The sequence below is a fragment of the Marmota monax genome, unplaced genomic scaffold, assembly GCF_021218885.2.
Source record: "Marmota monax isolate L192 unplaced genomic scaffold, Marmota_monax_Labrador192_F-V1.1 WCK01_AAM20220418_F8-fsc00210, whole genome shotgun sequence".
NCBI lineage: Eukaryota > Metazoa > Chordata > Mammalia > Rodentia > Sciuridae > Marmota > Marmota monax.
Genome location: NW_026695248.1, coordinates 1196301 through 1217003, shown reverse-complemented (window position 1 = coordinate 1217003; position 20703 = coordinate 1196301). Strand labels below are relative to the sequence as shown.

Sequence of the window (20703 nt, the reverse complement as noted above, 5' to 3'; positions counted from 1 at the left end):
GGGTGGGCAGGGAGGAGAAAGGGGCGGAGGATGGAGGCCGGGCGGGACCTGGATCTCTCCCGGCGGCCCTGGCCAGGCAGTCGCAGGCATGAGCTCCGGGGAGGATGGCGGGCCAGAGAGGTCCCCGGAGCTCCAGGTAGAAGCAGAGGAGATGCGCCAGGGTCGGGAAACGCCGCTCTCGGGCCGGGAGGCCTCCGACGGGGAGGCTGCAAGAGGGCTCTGTGGGGGGATCGGGGGCTGAAGGGGCCCAGGTGGGTGTTCCCTGCCGCAGCCGCTGTGAGGGGCAGTAGCGGGCCGGGTCGCAGGCCAGGAAAGCCCTCGGGCGGCGCAGCCTGCCCGTGTGGTCGTTTGTGGGGAGCTTAGGGTTGAGCCCAGTTCCTATGGTGACCGCTTCGCTTCCCTTCCTGCCACAGCTGTCCCCTGGGTTAGTCTGCTTAGAAACGCGCTGGAGTGGAGCGGAGACTTTTGGAAGTCAGATTTAGCGTTGAGTCTACCTCTTCCTGACTCCCAGGCTCACTTCTCAGTCTGCCTTATAGACTTCGATATTATTTGGTCGTTTGCATAGTATAATTTCAGCAGGAATTGGCCACAGGAGAGTCAGGGTACGTTGGCTTTTGTTTGAAAAGCTATTGTAGGTCTCAAATATGCTGTTTTCATGGACTCAAAAACTAAAATCATCCCCGCCCCCGAATAAAATTAAGTATTCTGGCTTCATTGAAACTTTGCACAGAAGACAGTGTTCTAGCATTTTCCTTTTTCCATTTCGGGACTTTTTGTCCCAGGATGTGTTTTGTTTTAAATGTCTTCTACCAGCTTTCAGCATGTCAAGTTCAATTTGTTTTTTCTTGTAAGGAAGACAATCGGTTTGTAAATTAAATAAATAGGTTATTTATAAGAGAAAGGGAAGAATCACATCTCTGCCTCCAAGATAAAACTGATTCTTGTTTGTATTTTAATTGATTAACGGACTAAACCTTTTGATCTTAATTCATCTAGTTAATTCTCAATTAACATTAGTGAATTTATTAGAGAATTAACATTAATGAAACATTTCAGACTCTAAACGTTGGCATTATTTAATGGTAGCTTCAAAATATATCTCATTTACTTTCTGAAGAAAATATAATTAGGAGTAGACATTCTCTGAGCTCTCTTTTCTGCCTTCTTTTTCAGTTGCTTAGAGCAGGTTGTTCTAGGATGATTTGATTTAAACTCCTCCATATGCAGAGGTAGTTAGAGCAGGTGCAGTTATTCATCTCTTTACACATCACAGGCTTTTTCCCCCCATAGATAAACGCTTGCCCAACTTCCTTGCCTTTCCTTGTAGTTTCACAGTCTTTAACATGAACATGTATGTTATAGTTTAGCTTGTTTTTGAATTCCATATAAATGGAATTTTACTGAGTACTGTTTTGCATCTTCTTTAAGATGTTTTTAAGATTTGTCCTTATTGTTGCTTGTAGTTAGTTTGCTGATTAGTGTTCCCTTGTTAAAACACACCACCATTTATCTATCTTAAGAATGTATAGATTTTATACAGTTTGGGGCCATTACAAACTATGTTGCTGTAAACATCCTTATATCTGCATCCCAGGATAATATTTTGAAGTGAGTGAGTTAGTAAGGTAGTTCTTTTTGTCTTAGTTATGTTCTTAGCAACACTTTGTTATGTTACTGAATCCTTTTAGCATAGAAAAGCCTCCTGAAAACAAGCGTTTAATCCATTCTTGTGTTTCCAAGAGATCTTGGTAAACACTACCTTTCTGAAGAGAGTAGCTTTGAAGACAAAACTTATTTCTTTACTCTATGGTCAGGAGTGTAGAAAAGAGAAGAGCTTGGGGTTTGGATGGAATTATTGGAGAGATTATTGAAGAGAAGATCTAGTAAAATTTAATTTTTTAGTGAAACAGAAGATCAAAGGGACCTAAGTCTAAATACAAAATTCATTTATGTTTTATATACATCTTATACACATCTCCTGAAAGTGATTTTATCAGTGTTTTTGGTGCACCCAATTGGAGACATTATTTCTTTTTTTGTTAAGTTAAACTGTTACTTTACTATCTTTTAAATGAATTCACAAAATATTCACTTGTTACAAATATAAAAATCTTTGAAAATTATTCATCAAATTTTGTGTGGTTTCTACACCCTTTGACTTTTCCTTCCTATTCAAAGTGTCTATAATTCTAAACTTTTGGAAAGAACTTTTGGAACTTCCCTACATTTCTACCCCTTCTTTCTTTTTTTAATATTTTTTTTTAGTTGTCAATGGACTTTTATTTTATTAATATGCAGTGCTGAGAATCGAACCCAATGCCTCACACATGCTAGGCAAGCACTCTACCACTGAGCCACAACCTCAGCCCCACATTTTTACCCTTTATCCAAATCTTCACCTATCCTTGCTTTTCTCATCCTTGTCCCAGAGGACAGTGCGCACTCTTCATGTGGGTTGCCTCATATTTCCTCATTCTTTCTTCTTCATCTCTTAATATTAACCCAAGTCTTAGGAATGGTTGTTTGTATACTTTGGGGCTTCTTCACCTGAGGCCATGGACCTTAAGGAGTTTTTGAACTCCCTGAAATTGTAAAATTTTGTGGGTATAGGCTGCACATCACTTATCTGAAATGCTTGAAATCAGAAGACCAGGTTTTGGATTTCAAAAAAATTGCATAAGCATAATGAAACATCTTGGGGATGGGACCTAAGTCTAAATACAAAATTCATTTATGTTTCATATACATCTTATACACATGTCCTGAAGGTAATTTTATACAGTGTTTTTGGTGTACCCACATTTTCATTTCAGCCCCAGACATGAATTCACATGTGGAATATTTTACTTATAGTGGTACTGTTGTCAAAAAATTTCAGATTTTGGAGCATTTCGGGGTTTGGATTTTTCAGACTAGGGATGCTCAATTTGTATTTGCATTTTCCTGAGGGAATAATCCAGGGCTTTTGCTTGATTCTTAAATGGGTCCTTGAGAATTAAGAAACATATTTTTCTCCTCTTATAATGACCCTTCTGTAACCTTGGTCTTCCTCCAACTTTCACTTTTCTTCTTTTCAACTATGCTTCCTAAAAGAAGTTTACATTTTCCACTTCTCTTCTCTAATCCTCATTCATTCATTAGTCCTCTTTAGACTTTTCCCTTCTTCCCCGCCACTGAAACTACTTTGTTTAAATAATCAAAATTCATTATTTTGAAAACTATAAAATAAATGTTTTACTAAGCAACTTTGGGGTGGGCATTTATCAGGCATTGGAGATATACTTGTGACAAGAACCTAGTGTCTTGGATGGTATATAGTAGGGAAAGACAGATAATAACATGTGAATAATTAAACAATGTAATTTCAAGTAGTGATAAACACAAATAGCTTAAATAGACAGCAACTGGGAAAGAAGCTACTTTAGATGAGAAGGCAGGAAAGACCCTGTGGTATTCAAGCCAAAGGGCTGAGGATGAAAAGGATCCAACTATGCAAAGGGCTGAGGAGAAAATATTCCTGATGGGAAAAGCAAGAGCAGAGGCCTTGAAGAGAAATGAGATTGGCATGACTTGGTTCATTTGGGCTGCTCTAACAAAATACTATCTACCTGGTAGCTTGTGAACAACAGAAATTTTTATTCTCACAGTTCTGGAGGCTGGGAAATTCAAGATCATAGTATTAGTAGATTTCATGTTTGGTGAGGGCCTATTTCCTGTTTCATAGATACTTTCAGGACATTTGCACAGGCAAAGGAGTTCTTAGGGGCTTTTTTTTTTTTTTAAGGGCAATTAATTTTGACCTAATACTTCCCAAACACTACAACTCACCCCCATCCCTGATTTTTGTTTTGGTGCTGGGGATGGAACTCCGGTCCTCAGGCATGTTAAGCAGGTATTCTACTGCTGAACTACATTGTCAGCCCTGGTACCTCTTACTATAACCATTTTGGTGTTAGGATTTCAACATGAGAATTGAGGAGGAATAAATATTCAGTATAGCAGTGCATTAGAGGAACAGAAAGAAAACAAAGCTAGCAGGTGAACAAAAGAAGAGAGTGCCAAGTCTTTTAAGTGAAGGCAGGGCCCAAATCATGTAGGACCATAAAAAGTTTGGATTTTATTTTTTGGATTTTATTGCAGTAGGAGCCACTGGAGTGTTTTCAAATGTTATTAATTTTACTCTTTTTTTTTTAAAAACAGTTTGGAGATTTAATCCAGGGCCTTGTGCCTGCTAGACAAGACTTTATCACTGAGCTACAGCCCCAACTGGTATCTTGTCATTTTAAAATGATTGATTTGATTTTAGTATGGAGAATAAGCTGTAGGGAGTAATAGAAGCAGCGGAAAGACCAGAAGAAAATTTGAAGTAATCTAGGTGGGAGATGACGACGACTTGGACTCAGGTGGTGTAATAAAAATGTACAGAAGTGAGTGGATTTAGGATATATTTTAGAGGTGGGACCAACAGGACTTGCTGATAGAGTACATGAGTGTCGGGGAAATTAAAAATGACTACTCCTTTTTTGACCTTGGGTACATGCACAAGTGATGGTGCCATTTGACACAGAGAAGACTGGAGTGGAGGCACGGCTGAGAGAGCAGGGGTACAGGTGAGGGTTTAAGAGGTCTATGTTAGACTTGTTAAAGTTGCCACAGTGTGGACATCCAGTAAAAGCAACATCTCGTGTTCAGTGCTTAGGGGTATGTTCATGGTTTTGGGGGGAATGGAGAGTAGATCCTAAGTCTTTAGTTGGGAGGGGCAGTAAGTAAGAAACACTTTTTTTGTAGCTCTTTTCTCTGTCTTCTTTTAGCATACATACGCAATAATTTCATGTGGCAGAAATCATGCTGTGTTGTAATTTTTTTTTTTCTTGGTACTGGGGATTGAAGGTCGGGGGCACCCAACCACTCCCCAGCCGTATTTCACTGAGTTGCTTAGTACCTCGCCATTGCTAAGGCTGGCTTTGAACTCTCAATCCTCCTGCCTCAATCTTTCAAGCTGCTGGGATCACAGGCTTGTGCCACTGCATCCAGCCTGTGTTGTAAATTTCTGATTTATTTTTCCTGGACTTCCCTAGACTAATTGAAGGTTGAAATTGTAGGTTTTTATTTGTTTTCCATTTTTTATCCCCATACACTAATATTATTGATTTTTTTTCATATTTTAGCTATTTGAAAATTTGTATGATCAGTGAATAAACGTGACTATTAACAATTGGATAGCATGAACTAAAACAGTGATTTGAGAGAGTTTTGTGAGAAGATCAGAAGGATGTGATGGCTGATTAGATAAATAAAGAGAGGAATTAGTAATAATAATAATGGTAAATAATAATACTTATAGTGTTTATTATGTACCAGGCACTATTCGAAGAGCTTTATGTATACCAATTCATTTAACCCTCACATAACTCTATGAGGTAGGCACTCTTTTTGTCACCCCTAGTGATCAGATGAGGAAACCATGGCTAGAGAAGTAATGTGTCCAGTGTCATGCAACTAAGAAAGTGCAGAATTAGGGTTATGAACATTGGCAGTCTGATAGCAAAATATGTGCTCTTAATCACCGTGCTTGCTACTTCCCAATTGAGAATAAACTTCGCATTTGCATTCTCTGTATGAGATCTGTACAGAAATACCACATTCTATTCTTATGTTAAAGGTCACTGGAATGTGTAAGATACCCAGGTGTCTCAAGGTGTAGGGACTGGCAGGCCAGGTGTGAGGATTTCAGGTACAATAATATCTCTCCCCATATTGCCATATTGCTTCCAAAGCTAGTGTGGGGGGTGGTAAGTAGCAAGTCCAACATGATTGCTCATGATTGTTCAGTGGATTTCTGGCTGCTTCCTGTTTTTAATTCTTAGACTAGCCTTAATAGGTAATTGTGTAGAATTCCTATTTGACTAGTTTACCAACGAGAAGGAAAAATTCAATTTTGTCTGCTTTGCACACTGCGTATCAACCTCAACAGATTTTATTGACACCTTATTTATTTAGGTACCAGGGATTGAACCCAAGGGTGTTTAACCACTGAGCCACATCCTCAGCCCTTTTTATTGTTTTATTTTGAGACAGGGTCTCACTAAGTTACTTAGGGCCTCCCTAAATTGCTAAGTCTGGTTTTGAACTTGCAATCCTCCTGCCTTAGCCTCCCAAGCCATTGGGATTATAGGTGTGCTCCACTGAGCCCGGCACCTTCTTATTTTATAAAGAACAGTGTTGATGGAGACACAACTTTTGGACACTGCTTGTTCTTAAGATTTTGATAAATGTATGAGAAAGACATACCTAGAAAAAATAATAACTACATAAATTGTTCTATATTTAGTAAGACAGAAGTCTCAATGAAATGTAATTATGTAATGGATAAGATAGAGAAAACCTGGAGAATATGAAATTGAAGACAAGCATGAAAAATATCTAGTTAAATGGAGAAAAATGCATATAAGTGTATGTAAGAAGATGTGTAGAATACTTTGTCTTTACTAGAGGGGTTCTTGGAAGTGCCAAGTAGGAGATAAGTTTGGAAAAGTGGGAAGAGAACAAATTATGTTGGGCAGGCTTAGACTTTAGTTAAATAGATCCTTGCAATTCAAGATGTCCTACTAGCCAAATAGGGACTACAGGGCAGCTTTTTACAAATGCAGAATCTCAGGCTATTGTATATAAGGGTCTGTATTTAAACAAGATTCCCATGTGAGTCATATGTTCACTAAAATTTAAACAGTCTTGCTGAAGTGAGAAATCATTTTATTACCCTAAGTTGAATGTTTGTAACTAGAAATACACTTCCCAACAGAAACTTGTAAGAAACGATAGGATTCTGATCTAGCCCATAAAAGACTAAATGATTCATGATTTCAAATATTCTGTGAGATTTTATGCTGACATTCCAGATGGTGCAATAATTATTGAAATGGACATAAAAGGAGATCTGTATTTTATTTAGAGAAAGGAAAAAAGGAAACTAAATCCAACAGTTTGCTTAAGTGCCAGGTTGCACAAGATGCAATACAAGACCAGTCAATAGAGAGATTCTAATTCTATAATTCACCAAAGGATATTTTGGAGAACAGCAGCTGTGTTGGAAAGAAAGATCTAGGATGCTCATAGTAAATTTTTACTTTCTTTACATAATGGTATCCTTGATTCATGGAAAGAAGATATTTCCCTTAATAACACAATCTTTAAGGTATGTTATCAGATTAAAAAAAGCTCAATGTGGAGGAGTATGTATAGTATACTAAAGTGGAAAATCTTCAACATTGTCATTTTATACATGTGCAAATGTATATATAGGTTAAACTCCTAGAAATGGAATTATTTGGACAGAAGCTCTATATACTTTTGTAATGTTAGTAGATATTTACACAACTGTTCTCAATAAATACTCTATCAATTTATACTACCACCACTGATTTATTAGGATGCTGAATTATAAATCCAATTTATTGATCTTTGCCAAGGTAATGGTTAAATGAATAAATGTGACTATTTTGTGTTCTAATTTGTACAGTAAAGATGGAACATTTCTGTAAATGCCTATGGTCTTTATCAATTTTTGTATTAGGGCATCTCTTCTTCCTTTTTTATTATGTATATATTAGGGAAATTTGTTCTTTATGAAAGGGTAGCAAACATTTTTCTTAATATACAATAGCAACAGCAAACTTGTAGCTAGTGGCTACACAGGCCTAGACGTAGACTGCTGCATTTGCTCCTTTCTCATATTTCCTTAGAATAGTGATAAGATAGGGCATCTCTTCTTTGAAAAACATGTTCAAGTTTATAGTTTTATATTTAGAAAACATACAGATAATGTTTTATAATGCAAATTTAAGAAAATAACTTGTTCTTTTGATCACTGGCTCATAGTTAAAAACAATTTAAAACATCATCTAGGGCTGGGGATATAGCTCAGTTGGTAGAATACTTGCCTGGCATGCACAAGGCCATGGGTTCAATCCCCGGTAACCCCCGCCCCCCAAAAGAAAATCATCCAATAAAGAATGTTATGAATTCTCAAAATTTATTGATAATCATGAGAAATCACAGCTTTTTGAAAATGAATGCCTCTGTGTTATTTCCCATTCTTTCCTCTAGGTTACCACCAAAGAACATCATTTTGGTTTAGGGGCTCCAGTTTCTGAAGCTGAAAAATACCAGAATACTCTCCAACTGGAACAAGAAGTGGGAAACCAAGATAGATTCATCTCTACACTGAAATTACAGGTTACCTTTAGTTTACATGTATATTTTTCTGAATCTATTTGGGATGGGGTCCTATTTTAAAACAAGAAAATGGAGAATAAATAATTACTAATTCAGAGATTATTTACATCTAATGGGTCTCAAATAATTCCTTTTTTATCTTAAGTATTTTGACATGCATAGAGTCAGAGCCACTGAGTGCAGACTATGTGCCAAGAGTTGTATCAGGTGCTTTTAAGTACATAATCTCACTTAATCTTTTCAAGTCTTGTGAAATGGTGATGTTATTTCTCTTTGCAGATGTGGGAGGTAAAGTTCAAAGAGGTTAAATAATTATGAATTCGGACAGCTAGGATTACTCTGAACTTCCAAGTTAGTTGATATTTAAACCCAGTCCTCTGAACTCCAAGTTCAGTACTGTTTCTGTTTTTGTGCCTGGTACATGATATAGCTGTTAGTAAAGGCTATTAAAAGGGACTACTGCGAAGATAGAGTAGACTTACCTTTTCCTATTCCTCTCACTAAATACAGCTGGTAACTCTGAACAGTATATATAAAACAAACAAAAGAACAATGAAAAGTAGACAGAAGAAGGATGACTCGTTAGGATCTTAAGACACAAAGAATAACATGTAGTGAGTTCCCATATTTTCCTTTTCTCCATATATCCCAGAAAGAATGCTGTAATAACTGGCAACTGGACATGACAATGAGTGTAACCCAAAACAGACCCCCCCCGCCGTGCCCGCCCCCCAGAATAAAACAAACAAACCTCTCCTGAACTAAAGGACTAGGAGTGGGAGAGCCCCACAAAGCGGACAGCTTTTAATCTTTAACTGCTTATTCCAAACACCATAGAAAAAACTAGAGCCCAGTTCCCGCCTGCAAAGGCCAAGTAGAGAGCCTAGACTCTGACCCTGGCTAGGTTGTAACAAAGAACCTTAAATGTGCATCCTTGGACCACATTTCCCACCTCCTAGCCCCAGCCAGTATGGTATCGAAGAAGGCTGAATGAGGAACAAGGACTTCCATCCACACCAGGCAGTAAGGAGGCCCCAGCCTCATGGTGTCAGTGGAGACCACATAGGGAGCCAAGACATCTACTCCCATCTTGTAGTAAGAGGTATCCCTTCTACTTGCTAGGGTGGTGACAAAGGAGACTTCCTGCCGGGTCGGAACTCTTACCACTTCTCTGCAGTAGCAGGGCCAACCACCATCAAGTCAGTGGAGGACATGTAAGAATCTGTAACAAACCGCCTCTGTTCTTCCTAGCTCTGGTGGTAATAGCAGAGGTCTAGTGAAGAACCTGAACTCCCACCTCTGCCTTCAGTAACAGGGAGCCTGTACTCCTCAGTCTGGTGGTTCCACCCCAACTTAGCAGCAGTGAGACAGTGTCCCACTTTCCTAGCAGGAGCAAAGTTATAAGAAGCTTATGAAAATAAAAAATTCAGAAAGTGATAGTACCAGGTCTCAATAAAGAAATTTACTTGTCATCATAAGAATTAAAACTGTTGAGAAAAGACAAGAGAAGCCAGCATTGAAATGCAACTTGTTACAGTTGTCTGACAAGGATTTTTAAGGCATTCATCATGTAAGTGTTTCAGCAAACAAGTATGAGCCCACTTGAAGGTTGTCAGGGATTTGGTGGGAGGGAGAGACAAATAGGTAGGTGGTGTACTGGACTTTTTAGGACAGTGAAGCTATTCTGTATGATATATCAGAATGGACACATGTAATTGTACATTTTTCAAAATCCAGAGAATGTGCAATACCAAGAGTGAACCCTAGTATAAAACTTTGGACCTTAGTTAATGTATCATTATTTGTTCATCAAGTTTATCACACTAATACAAGATATAAATGATAGAGGAAACTGTTTGGGGGATAGAAGGGAGTTTGTGGAAACTATATTTCCTGATCAAGCAAAAACCCTGTTGTAAAAACAAAAAAAACAGGAGGCACGGGGATATATCTCAGTGGTAGAATGCTTACCTACATGTGCAGTGCCCTGGGTTCAATCACCCACATCACAAAAAAAAAAAAAGAGAGAAAATTTTTTAATTTATCTGATAAGGGCTCAATATCCAGAATATCTAAAGAACTATAATTCAACCAAAACAAAATAAAACAATCCAATTTAAAAATAGGCAAGAGGGTTGGGGAATATAATTCAATGATAGAGCACTTGTCTGGAATATACTAGGCCCTGAGTTCAAAATCCAGCACCACAAAAGGAAGAAAATAAGCAAAGGACTTAAATAGACATAAAAATGGCTAGTAAGTACTTGAAAACATAATCAACATCACCAACCATTAAGGAAATACAAATCAAAACCATAGTGAGATATCATTTAATAGCCATTAGGATGGCTATTATCAGCATAAGAGAAAATAACAATGTTGGTGAGGATATGGAGAAACTGGAATGCTGTGTTGATGGTTGGAATACAGTTTGGTAGTTTTGCAAAATGTCAGAGATAGAATAACCTTGTAATTCAGCTAGCTATTCCATTCCTAGGTATATGCACCCAGGCATATTCTCTATAGAGTTGAAAGCAGGTGCTCAAGTAGATACTTAGATACAAATGTTCAAAACAATATTATTCACAATAGCCAAAAATTAGAAACAACCTAAATGTCCATCAACAAATGAATGGATGACAGATTGTGTAGCTGGACTCAGTGGCATGTGCCTGTATTACCATCTACTCAAGAGATTGAAATGGGAGGCTTTTTTGAGCCTCGGAGTTAAAGGCCATCCTGGGATAGTAAGACCACATCTCTTTAAAAGAAAATGAAATTCTGATATATGCTACAAAGGGTGAGCTTTGAAAACATGCTAAGTAAAATATGCCAGACACAAAAGGACAAATATTTGATTCCACATATATCTAGAATAGGCAAATTTCATAGAGACAGATCTATTATTTAATAGAGTGTTTTTTTGTGGGGGGAAGCTGAAAATTCTGAATGTAGATAGTAGTGATGGATGCACAACACTGAATATACTTCATGCCACTGAATTATATATTTGCAAATGGTTAAAATGGTAATTTTATGTATATTTTAGTATTAAAAAAGCTTTAAAAATACGGTAAAAATACTCAGTGCTCTCAAACAGAATGGAGAAAGGAATGAATCAATGAATGTAAGAATAGAACAATAGAAATTTCATAATCTGTAATGCAGTGCCTATCAAAATTCAAGTGATGTTCTTCATAGAACTAGAAAAAGCAATTCTGAAATTCATTTGAAAAAATAAGAGACCTGGAGTAGCCAAAGCAATCCTTAGCAAGAAGAGCAAAGCAGGAGGCATCACAATACCACCTCAAATTATACTACATAGCTATTGTAACAAAACCAACTTGGCACTGGCACAAAAACCCGTATGAAGACCAATGAAATAGAAGACACAGGGACAAACCCATATCAGTACGGTTATCTGATAGTAGACAAAGGTGCCAAAAACCTAGGCTGGAGAAGAGAGACCCTTTTTAACAAATGGTCTTGGGAAAACTGGAAATCCATATAGAGAAGAATGAAACTTGACCTCTGTTTCTCACTCTGCACAAAATTCAACTCAAAGTGTATAAAGACCTAGGAATTAGACCAGAAACCCTGCAACTGCTAGAAGAAAATGTAGGCCCAACACTGCAGCATGCCAGAACAGGAACCAGTTTTCATAACAAGACTCCTAAAGCACAAAAAGTAAATAAAAAATCAGTAACTGGGATGGCATTAAATTTAAAAGCTTCTGCACAGCAAAGTAAATGAGTGTGAAGAGAGCTTACAGAATGGGAGAAGATTTTTGCCACCTGCTCCTCAGGGCATTAATATCCAGGATATAGAAAGAGCTCAAAAACACCAAAACCAAAACCCTCCAAATAACCTAATCAGTGGACAAAAGAACTAAACAGTTCTCAACAGAAGAAATACAGAAGGTCACAAGTAAATGAAAAAAAATGTTTAACATCTCTAGTAATTAGGGAAATGCAAATCGAAACTACACTGAAATTTCATCTCCAGTCAGAATAGCAGTTATCAGGAAAACAAATATAAATGTTGGTGAGGATGTGGGGAAAAAGTTATATATTGTTGGTGGGACTGCAAATTAGTGCAACCACTCTAGAAAGTAGTATGGAGATTGTTCAAAAAACGAGGAATGGAACCATCATATGACCCAGCTATCCCACTCCTTGAAATATATCCAAGGTTTAAAATCAGCATACTACAGTGGTATAGCCACATCAATGTTTATAGCATCACAATTTCACAATAGCCCAGCTAGGGAGCCAACCTAGATGCCTTTCAACAGATGAATGGATAAAAGATAATTTGGTATATATACAATCAATGGAGGGTTATTCAGATATAAAGAAGGATGAAATTATGTCATTTGCCCATATATGGATGGAACTAGAAACTATCATGCCAAGTGAAATAAGCCAGTCTGAGAAGGAAATGAGGAAAACTATCCCATTTACAATAACCTCAAAAAAATAAGATACTTGGGAATCAATGAAAGAGGTGAAATATCTCTACAATGAAAACTACAGAATCCTAAAGCAAGAAATCAAAAAAGACTTTAGAAGATAGAAAGATCTACCTTGCTCTTGGATAGCAAAATTAATATTATCAAAATGACTGTACTACCAAAAGCACTATACAGATTTAATGCAATTCCATTAAAAATCCCAATGGCATTCCTCATAGAAATAGAATAAGCAATCATGAAATTCATCTGGAAAAATAAAAGACTCAGAATAGCTAAAGTAATCCTTAGCATGAAGAGTGAAGCAGGTGGCATCACTATATCAGACCTTAAACTATACTACAGAGCAATAGTATCAAAAACAGCATGGTATTGGCACCAAAACAGACTGGTAGACCAAAGGTATAGAATAGAGGACACAGAGGACCCACAAAACTACAATTATCTTATATTAGACAAAGGTGCCAAAAGCATACATTGGAGAAAAGATAGCCTCTTCAACAAATGGTGGTAGGAAAACTGGAAATCCATATGCAACAAAATGAAATTAAACCCCTATCTCTCACCATGCACAAAACTCAAAGTGGATCAAGGACCTAGGAATTAAACCAGAGACTCTCCGTCTAATAGAAGAAAAAGTAGGCCCTAATCTTCATCATGTGGGATTAGGTCCCAACTTCCTTAATAAGACTCTATAGCGCAAGAGTTAAAACCAAGAATCAATAATTGGGATGCAATCAAACTAAAAAGTTTCTTCTCAGCAAAAGAAACAATCTGTGAGGTGAACAGAGAGCCTATATCCTGGGAGCAAATTTTTACCCCTCACACATCTAACAGATAGAGCACTAATAGAGCACTAATCTCTAGGGTATATAAAGAACTCAAAAAGCTAAGTACCAAAAAACAACAACAACAACAACAAACCAAATAACAAATGGGCCAACGACCTGAACAGACACTTCGAAGAGGATATACAATCAATCAACAAATATATGAAAAATGTTCATCATCGCTAGCAATTGGAGAAATGCAAATCAAAACTACTGTAAGATATCATCTCACTCCAGTCCAGAATGGCAGCTGTTATGAAGACAAACAACAATAAGTGTTGGCAAGGGTATGGGGAAAAGGTACACTCACACGTTGCTGGTGGGACTGCCAATTAGTGCAGTCAATATGGAAAGCAGTATGGAGGTTTCTTGGAAATCTGGGAATGGAACAACCATTTGACCCATTTTTCCCTCTCCTCATCTACACCCAAGGGACAGCATACTACAGGGACACAGCCACATCAATGTTTATAGCAGCACAATTCACAATAGCTAAACTGTGGAGCCAACCTAGATGCCCTTCAGTGGATGAATGGATAAAAAAAAAATTGTGGTATATATACACAATGGAATATTACTCAGCAATAAAAGAGAATAAAATCATGGCATTTGCAGGTAAATGGATGCAGTGGGAGAAGATAATGCTAAGTGAAGTTAGCCAATCCCCCCAAAACAAATGCCAAATATTTTCTCTGATATAAGGAGGCTGACTTATAGTGGGGTAGGGAGGGGGAGCATGGGAAGAATAGATGAATTCTAGATAGGGAAGAGGGAATGGGAGTGGGCAGGGGACTAGCAAGGATGGTGGAATGTGATAGACATCATTATCCAAAGTACATGTATGAAGACACTAAGTGGTGTCAACATACTTTATATACAACCAGAGATATGAAAAATTGGTCTGTATATGTTTAATAAGAATTGTAATGCATTCTGCTGTCATTTATTTTTTTTTTAAATCAATAAAAAATAAAAAATTTAAACAAGTACACACTTGTGTCCTGAAAACTACGGAGCACCAGTGAAAGAAATCAAGGTCTAAACAAACGGAGAGACATGTTCATGGATTGGAAGCATCAGTGTAGTAAACAATTTCAGTTCTTTCCAAATTGATATATAGGTTTAATATAATTACCATCCAAATTTCCACTAAAAGAAGCATGTGATGGCGGCGAGAGGGGAGGCAGCGCTTTCAGTACCTCCTCAACAAAGGGGTCAGAGAGACGCATGGATACGATTAGATATGACCTGCTGAGAAACTCCTAGCAAAATTCCACTAAAGAGAGACCGGCCGGGAATTGGAAGGATTTTTGGAGGTGACAGTCTGCGCTAGACGAGTGAATCTCCGCCACGCAGCGCAGAGGTCCAGACCCGCCAGCCGCTGCCCGCGCGACTCGGCGACTGTCGGCTGCCTGCACGCGGCCCCCGCGTCAGGGCGGATAGCCCCCGAGGCGCAGCGCCGCAGGAGCGGTGCAGGGACTCTAGGAAGAGGTCTCTCGCCAAGCCTTCATGAAATAGCAAACCGGGAGCTGAAACCAACCAGAGACAGACCAGTCCCACCCCTCCCTTCGGACAATCTGGCAAGGAGCCTGGGGCCCGCCATAGCAGAGTGGTGACATCACCAGAGTTCCGCCGACAGAATTCCTTCCCAGCGGAATCCACATTAGCAGGTGTGTGACTCCCACCCCCTCCAGATACAAGCAGCCAGGAAACCACCGGGGGCGTGTCTGTAGGGAAGCAGAGGGGATTCCAGATCCCCACCTCCCCTTAACACCAGCGGCGACACCCAAGATCTTAGCCGCCAGTTTCTGGGGGTGTGCCCACCAAAGGGGTCCTGAAAAATTTAACTGTTGGTTCCCAGATCACCCCACCACAGCACTGGGGCTTAATTGAATGACAGAGAGGGTGTTCATCTTTCGGGATATAGGACACGCGGTGGGGCTGCAAGTGTAATCAGATCCTTGGGGAACCGTCTGGTGAACAGGACCTGGCTGGCTGGCTGGGAGGAGGAACAGGGGGAGGGGCCGGATAAGTGAAAGGGCTCTGGACTAACAGGATTGAGAGACTCCCAGGAGCCACCGTACAGGGATTTCTGTCAGCACATAGAGGGCAGAAGCTCAGCTCAGAGGGCACAGCTCCGCCTATTGGAAGAGAATAAAATGGGATTCAGCCATAGAACAGGGGATGCCAGCATGGCAGAGATCTGATGTCATCGGAGAGCGGCCGAGGAGAAAACTTCATCGGTGCCAGCGGCGACGGAAACAGTTGGTCCCCTGGTAGGGAGGGTGAGTCACAGATACCCGAGTCTCTCTCGCTTTGTCGTCGAGCCAGAGGCGAGGAGAGGGGCCGCCGCCCGCGCCCGCAAGGTAGGAAGACCTGCGACCAACCTGCAGATCAGGCCCAGCGGTCTGCAGGCGTGGTAAGAGGGGCAGGGCAGAGCCACCGCCCGCGCTGGCAAGGTAAGCAGACCTGCGACAGACCTGTGGATCAGGCCCAGCGGCCTGCCAGCGTGGTACACACTTCACCCCAACTGGAGTAGGGGCAGAGCAGAGCCTTAGCCCGCGCCCAGATCAGGCCCAGCGGCTCGCCTGTGTGGTGGTCAAGTGACCCCAATTGGAGTGGGGGCGGAGCGGAACTGACACCCTTGCCCACAAGGTGGGCAGACCTGCGACCAACCTGCAGATCAGGCCTAGTGGTCCCCGGGCGTGGTAGGAGGGGCAGGGCAGAGCCTTCGCCCCCACCTGCAAGGTAGGCAGACCTGCGACAGAACAGCGGATCAGGCCCAGGGGTCCGCGGGCGTGGTAGACACCTCACACCAATTGGAGGAGGGGCAGAGCAGAGCCCCTGCCCGCACCTGCAAGGGAGAATTTTCAACTATACAAGAGCAATATAAATATATAGGGGGGGAAAAAATTTCAAAAACACAACAGTTTCACCAAGAAGAAAGAAACGCAAGCAGTATGAAAAGACAAGGAAAGAAAGGACTACAAGCAATGCAGGTCAGCTCAACTTTAGAAGAGGTAACAGCTGCAGCAGATGGAATGTCAGATAAAGAATTCAGGATATATATGCTTCAGATGATCTGGAGTATCAAGGAAGAAATTAGACAGCAAAATCAGACAATGAAAGATCACTTCGACAAGGAATTACACAAACAAATCCAGGAAGCAAAGGATCAACTATACAGGGAGATAGAGGTTATAAAAAACAAACAAACAGAAATCCTAGAAATGCAGGAAGCAATAAACCAACTTAAAAACTCAATTGAGAGTACTACCAGCAGAGTAGAACACTTAGAAGATAGAACATCAGACAATGAAGACAAAGTATTTCAACTTGAAAAGAACATAGACAGCTCAGCAAGACTGTTAAGAAACCATGAGCAGAACATCCAAGAAATATGGGATAACATTAAGAGACCAAACTTAAGAGTCATTGGGATACAGGAAGGTATAGAACTCCATACCAAAGGAATGAGCAATTTATTCAATGAAATAATACGAGAAAACTTCCCAGACTTGAAGAATGAGACAGAATCCCAAATTCTAGAAGCCTACAGGACACCGAATGTGCAAAATTATAAGAGATCCACACCTAGACACATTATAATGAAGATGCCCAACATACAGAATAAGGAGAGAATTTTAAAAGCTACAAGAGAAAGGAAGCAGATTACATTTAGGGGCAAGCCAATCAGGATAACAGCTGATCTTTCAACACAGACTCTGAAAGCTAGAAGATCCTGGAATAACATATTTCAAACACTGAAAGAAAATGGGTTCCAACCAAGAATTGTGTATCCAGCGAAATTAAGCTTCAGGATGGAAGATGAAATTAAAACCTTCCACGACAAACAAAAGTTAAAAGAATATGCAGCTAGAAAACCATCTCTTCAAAACATCCTCAGCAAAACATTACAGGAAGAGGAAATGGAAAATAACAATGAAAACCAACAGTGGGAGGTAGGACAGTAAAGGGGGGGGGGAATAATCAAAGAGGAAAACAAACCATGTTTAGTAACATAAATAAACAAATATGGCTGGAACAACAACCCATATCTCAATAATAACCCTAAATGTTAATGGCTTAAACTCACCAATTAAGAGACACAGGCTAGTAGAATGGATCACAAAACAAGACCCAACAATATGCTGCCTACAGGAGACGCATTTGATAGGAAAAGACATACATAGGCTGAAGGTGAAAGGTTGGGAAAAATCATATCACTCATATGGACTTCGGAAAAAAGCAGGAGTGTCCATACTCATATCAAATAAAATAGATTTCAAGCCAAAGTTAATCAAAAGGGATAAAGAGGGACACTACATACTGCTTAAGGGAAACATACACCAACAAGACATAACAATCATAAATATATATGCCCCAAACAATGGTGCAGCTATGTTCATCAAACAAACTCTTCTCAAGTTCAAGAGTCTAATAGACCACCATACAATAATCATGGGAGACTTCAACACACCTCTCTCGCCACTGGACAGATCTTCCAAACAAAAGTTGAATAAGGAAACTATAGAACTCAATAACACAATTAATAACCTAGACTTAATTGACATATATAGAATATACCACCCAACATCAAGCAGTTACACTTTTTTCTCAGCAGCACATGGATCCTTCTCAAAAATAGATCATATATTATGTCACAGGGCAACGCTTAGACAATATAAAGGAGTAGAGATAATACCATGCATCCTATCTGATCATAATGGAATGAAACTGAAAATCAACGATAAAAGAAGGAAGGAAAAAGCATACATCACTTGGAGAATGAACAATAGGTTACTGAATGATCAATGGGTTATAGAAGACATCAAGGAGGAAATTAAAAAATTCTTAGAGATTAATGAAAACACAGACACAACATATCGGATTCTGTGGGACACATTGAAAGCAGTTCTAAGAGGAAAATTCATTGCTTGGAGTTCATTCCTTAAAAAAAGAAAAAACCAACAAATAAATGATCTCATGCTTCATCTCAAAATCCTAGAAAAAGAAGAGCAAAACAACAGCAAAAGAAGTAGAAGGCAAGAAATAATTAAAATCAGAGCTGAAATTAATGAAATCGAAACAAAGGAAACAATTGAAAAAATTGACAAAACTAAAAGTTGGTTCTTTGAAAAAATAAACAAAATCGACAGACCCTTAGCAATGCTAGCGAAGAGAAGAAGAGAGAGAACTCAAATTACTAGCATACGGGATGAAAAAGGCAATATCACAACAGACACTTCAGAAATACAGAAGATAATCAAAAATTATTTTGAATCCTTATACTCCAATAAATTAGAAGATAGTGAAGGCATCGATAAATTTCTGAAGTCATATGATCTGCCCAGATTGAGTCAGGAGGATATAGACAACCTAAACAGACCAATATCAATTGAGGAAATAGAAGAAACCATCAAAAGACTACCAACTAAGAAAAGCCCAGGACCGGATGGGTATACCGCAGAATTTTACAAAACCTTTAAAGAGGAACTAATACCAATACTTTTCAAGCTACTTCAGGAAATAGAAAAAGAGGGAGAACTTCCAAATTCATTCTACGAGGCCAACATCACCCTGATACCTAAACCAGACAAAGACACTTCAAAGAAAGAAAACTTCAGACCAATATCTCTAATGAACCTAGATGCAAAAATCCTCAATAAAATTCTGGCGAATCGGATACAAAAACATATCAAAAAAATTGTGCACCATGATCAAGTAGGATTCATCCCTGGGATGCAAGGCTGGTTCAATATACGGAAATCAATAAATGTTATTCACCACATCAATAGACTTAAAAATAAGAACCATATGATCATCTCGATAGATGCGGAAAAAGCATTCGACAAAGTACAGCATCCCTTTATGTTCAAAACTCTAGAAAAACTAGGGATAACAGGAACATACCTCAATATTGTAAAAGCAATCTATGCTAAGCCTCAGGCTAGCATCATTCTGAATGGAGAAAAATTGAAGGCATTCCCTCTAAAACCTGGAACAAGACAGGGATGCCCTCTCTCACCACTTCTGTTCAACATAGTTCTCGAAACACTGGCCACAGCAATTAGACAGACGAAAGAAATTAAAGGCATAAAAATAGGAAAAGAAGAACTTAAATTATCACTATTTGCAGATGATATGATTCTATACCTAGCAGACCCAAAAGGCTCTACAAAGAAACTATTAGAGCTAATAAATGAATTCAGCAAAGTGGCAGGATATAAAATCAACACGCATAAATCAAAGGCATTCCTGTATATCAGCGACAAATCCTCTGAAATGGAAATGAGGACAACCACTCCATTCACAATATCTTCAAAAAAAATAAAATACTTGGGAATCAACCTAACAAAAGAGGTGAAAGACTTATACAATGAAAACTACAGAACCCTAAAGAGAGAAATAGAAGAAGATCTTAGAAGATGGAAAAATATACCCTGTTCATGGATAGGCAGAACTAACATCATCAAAATGGCGATATTACCAAAAGTTCTCTATAGGTTTAATGCAATGCCAATCAAAATCCCAATGGCATTTCTTGTAGAAATAGAGAAAGCAATCATGAAATTCATATGGAAAAATAAAAGACCTAGAATAGCAAAAACAATGCTAAGCAGGAAGTGTGAATCAGGCGGTATAGCGATACCAGACTTCAAACTATACTACAGAGCAATAGTAACAAAAACAGCATGGTACTGGTACCAAAACAGGCGGGTGGACCAATGGTACAGAATAGAGGACACAGAAACCAATCCACAAAACTACAACTATCTTATATTTGATAAAGGGGCTAAAAGCATGCAATGGAGGAAGGATAGCATCTTCAACAAATGGTGCTGGGAAAACTGGAAATCCATATGCAACAAAATGAAACTGAATCCCTTTCTCTCGCCATGCACAAAAGTTAATTCAAAATGGATCAAGGAGCTTAATATCAAATCAGATACACGCCGTCTGATAGAAGAAAAAGTTGGCTACGATCTACATACTGTGGGGTCGGGCTCCAAATTCCTCAATAGGACACCCATAGCACAAAAGTTAACAACTAGAATCAACAAATGGGACTTACTCAAACTAAAAAGTTTTTTCTCAGCTAAAGAAACAATAAGAGAGGTAAATAGAGAGCCTACATCCTGGGAACAAATCTTTACTCCTCACACT

At 39.1% G+C, this 20703-nt stretch overlaps 1 protein-coding gene across 13 annotated transcripts in view; it reads left to right on the top strand.

The window, feature by feature from the left end:
• Positions 1–20703, top strand: part of Tsga10 (testis specific 10) — a 114134-nt gene that overhangs the window by 283 nt on the left and 93148 nt on the right. For 11 of the 13 annotated variants that reach the window (XR_006850919.2, XR_006850918.2, XR_006850917.2 and 8 more), the window contains exons 1-2: positions 38–136; positions 8107–8235. Coding sequence is in view for 8 of the 13 variants with exons in the window: in XM_058578287.1 (XP_058434270.1) it covers positions 89–136; positions 8107–8235 (177 nt within the window). In the remaining 5 variants the exon portion in view is untranslated. Of the gene's footprint in view, positions 1–37; positions 137–8106; positions 8236–20703 lie in introns of those variants that run through there. The other 2 variants (XM_046440338.2, XM_046440337.2) reach the window with 1 other exon arrangement.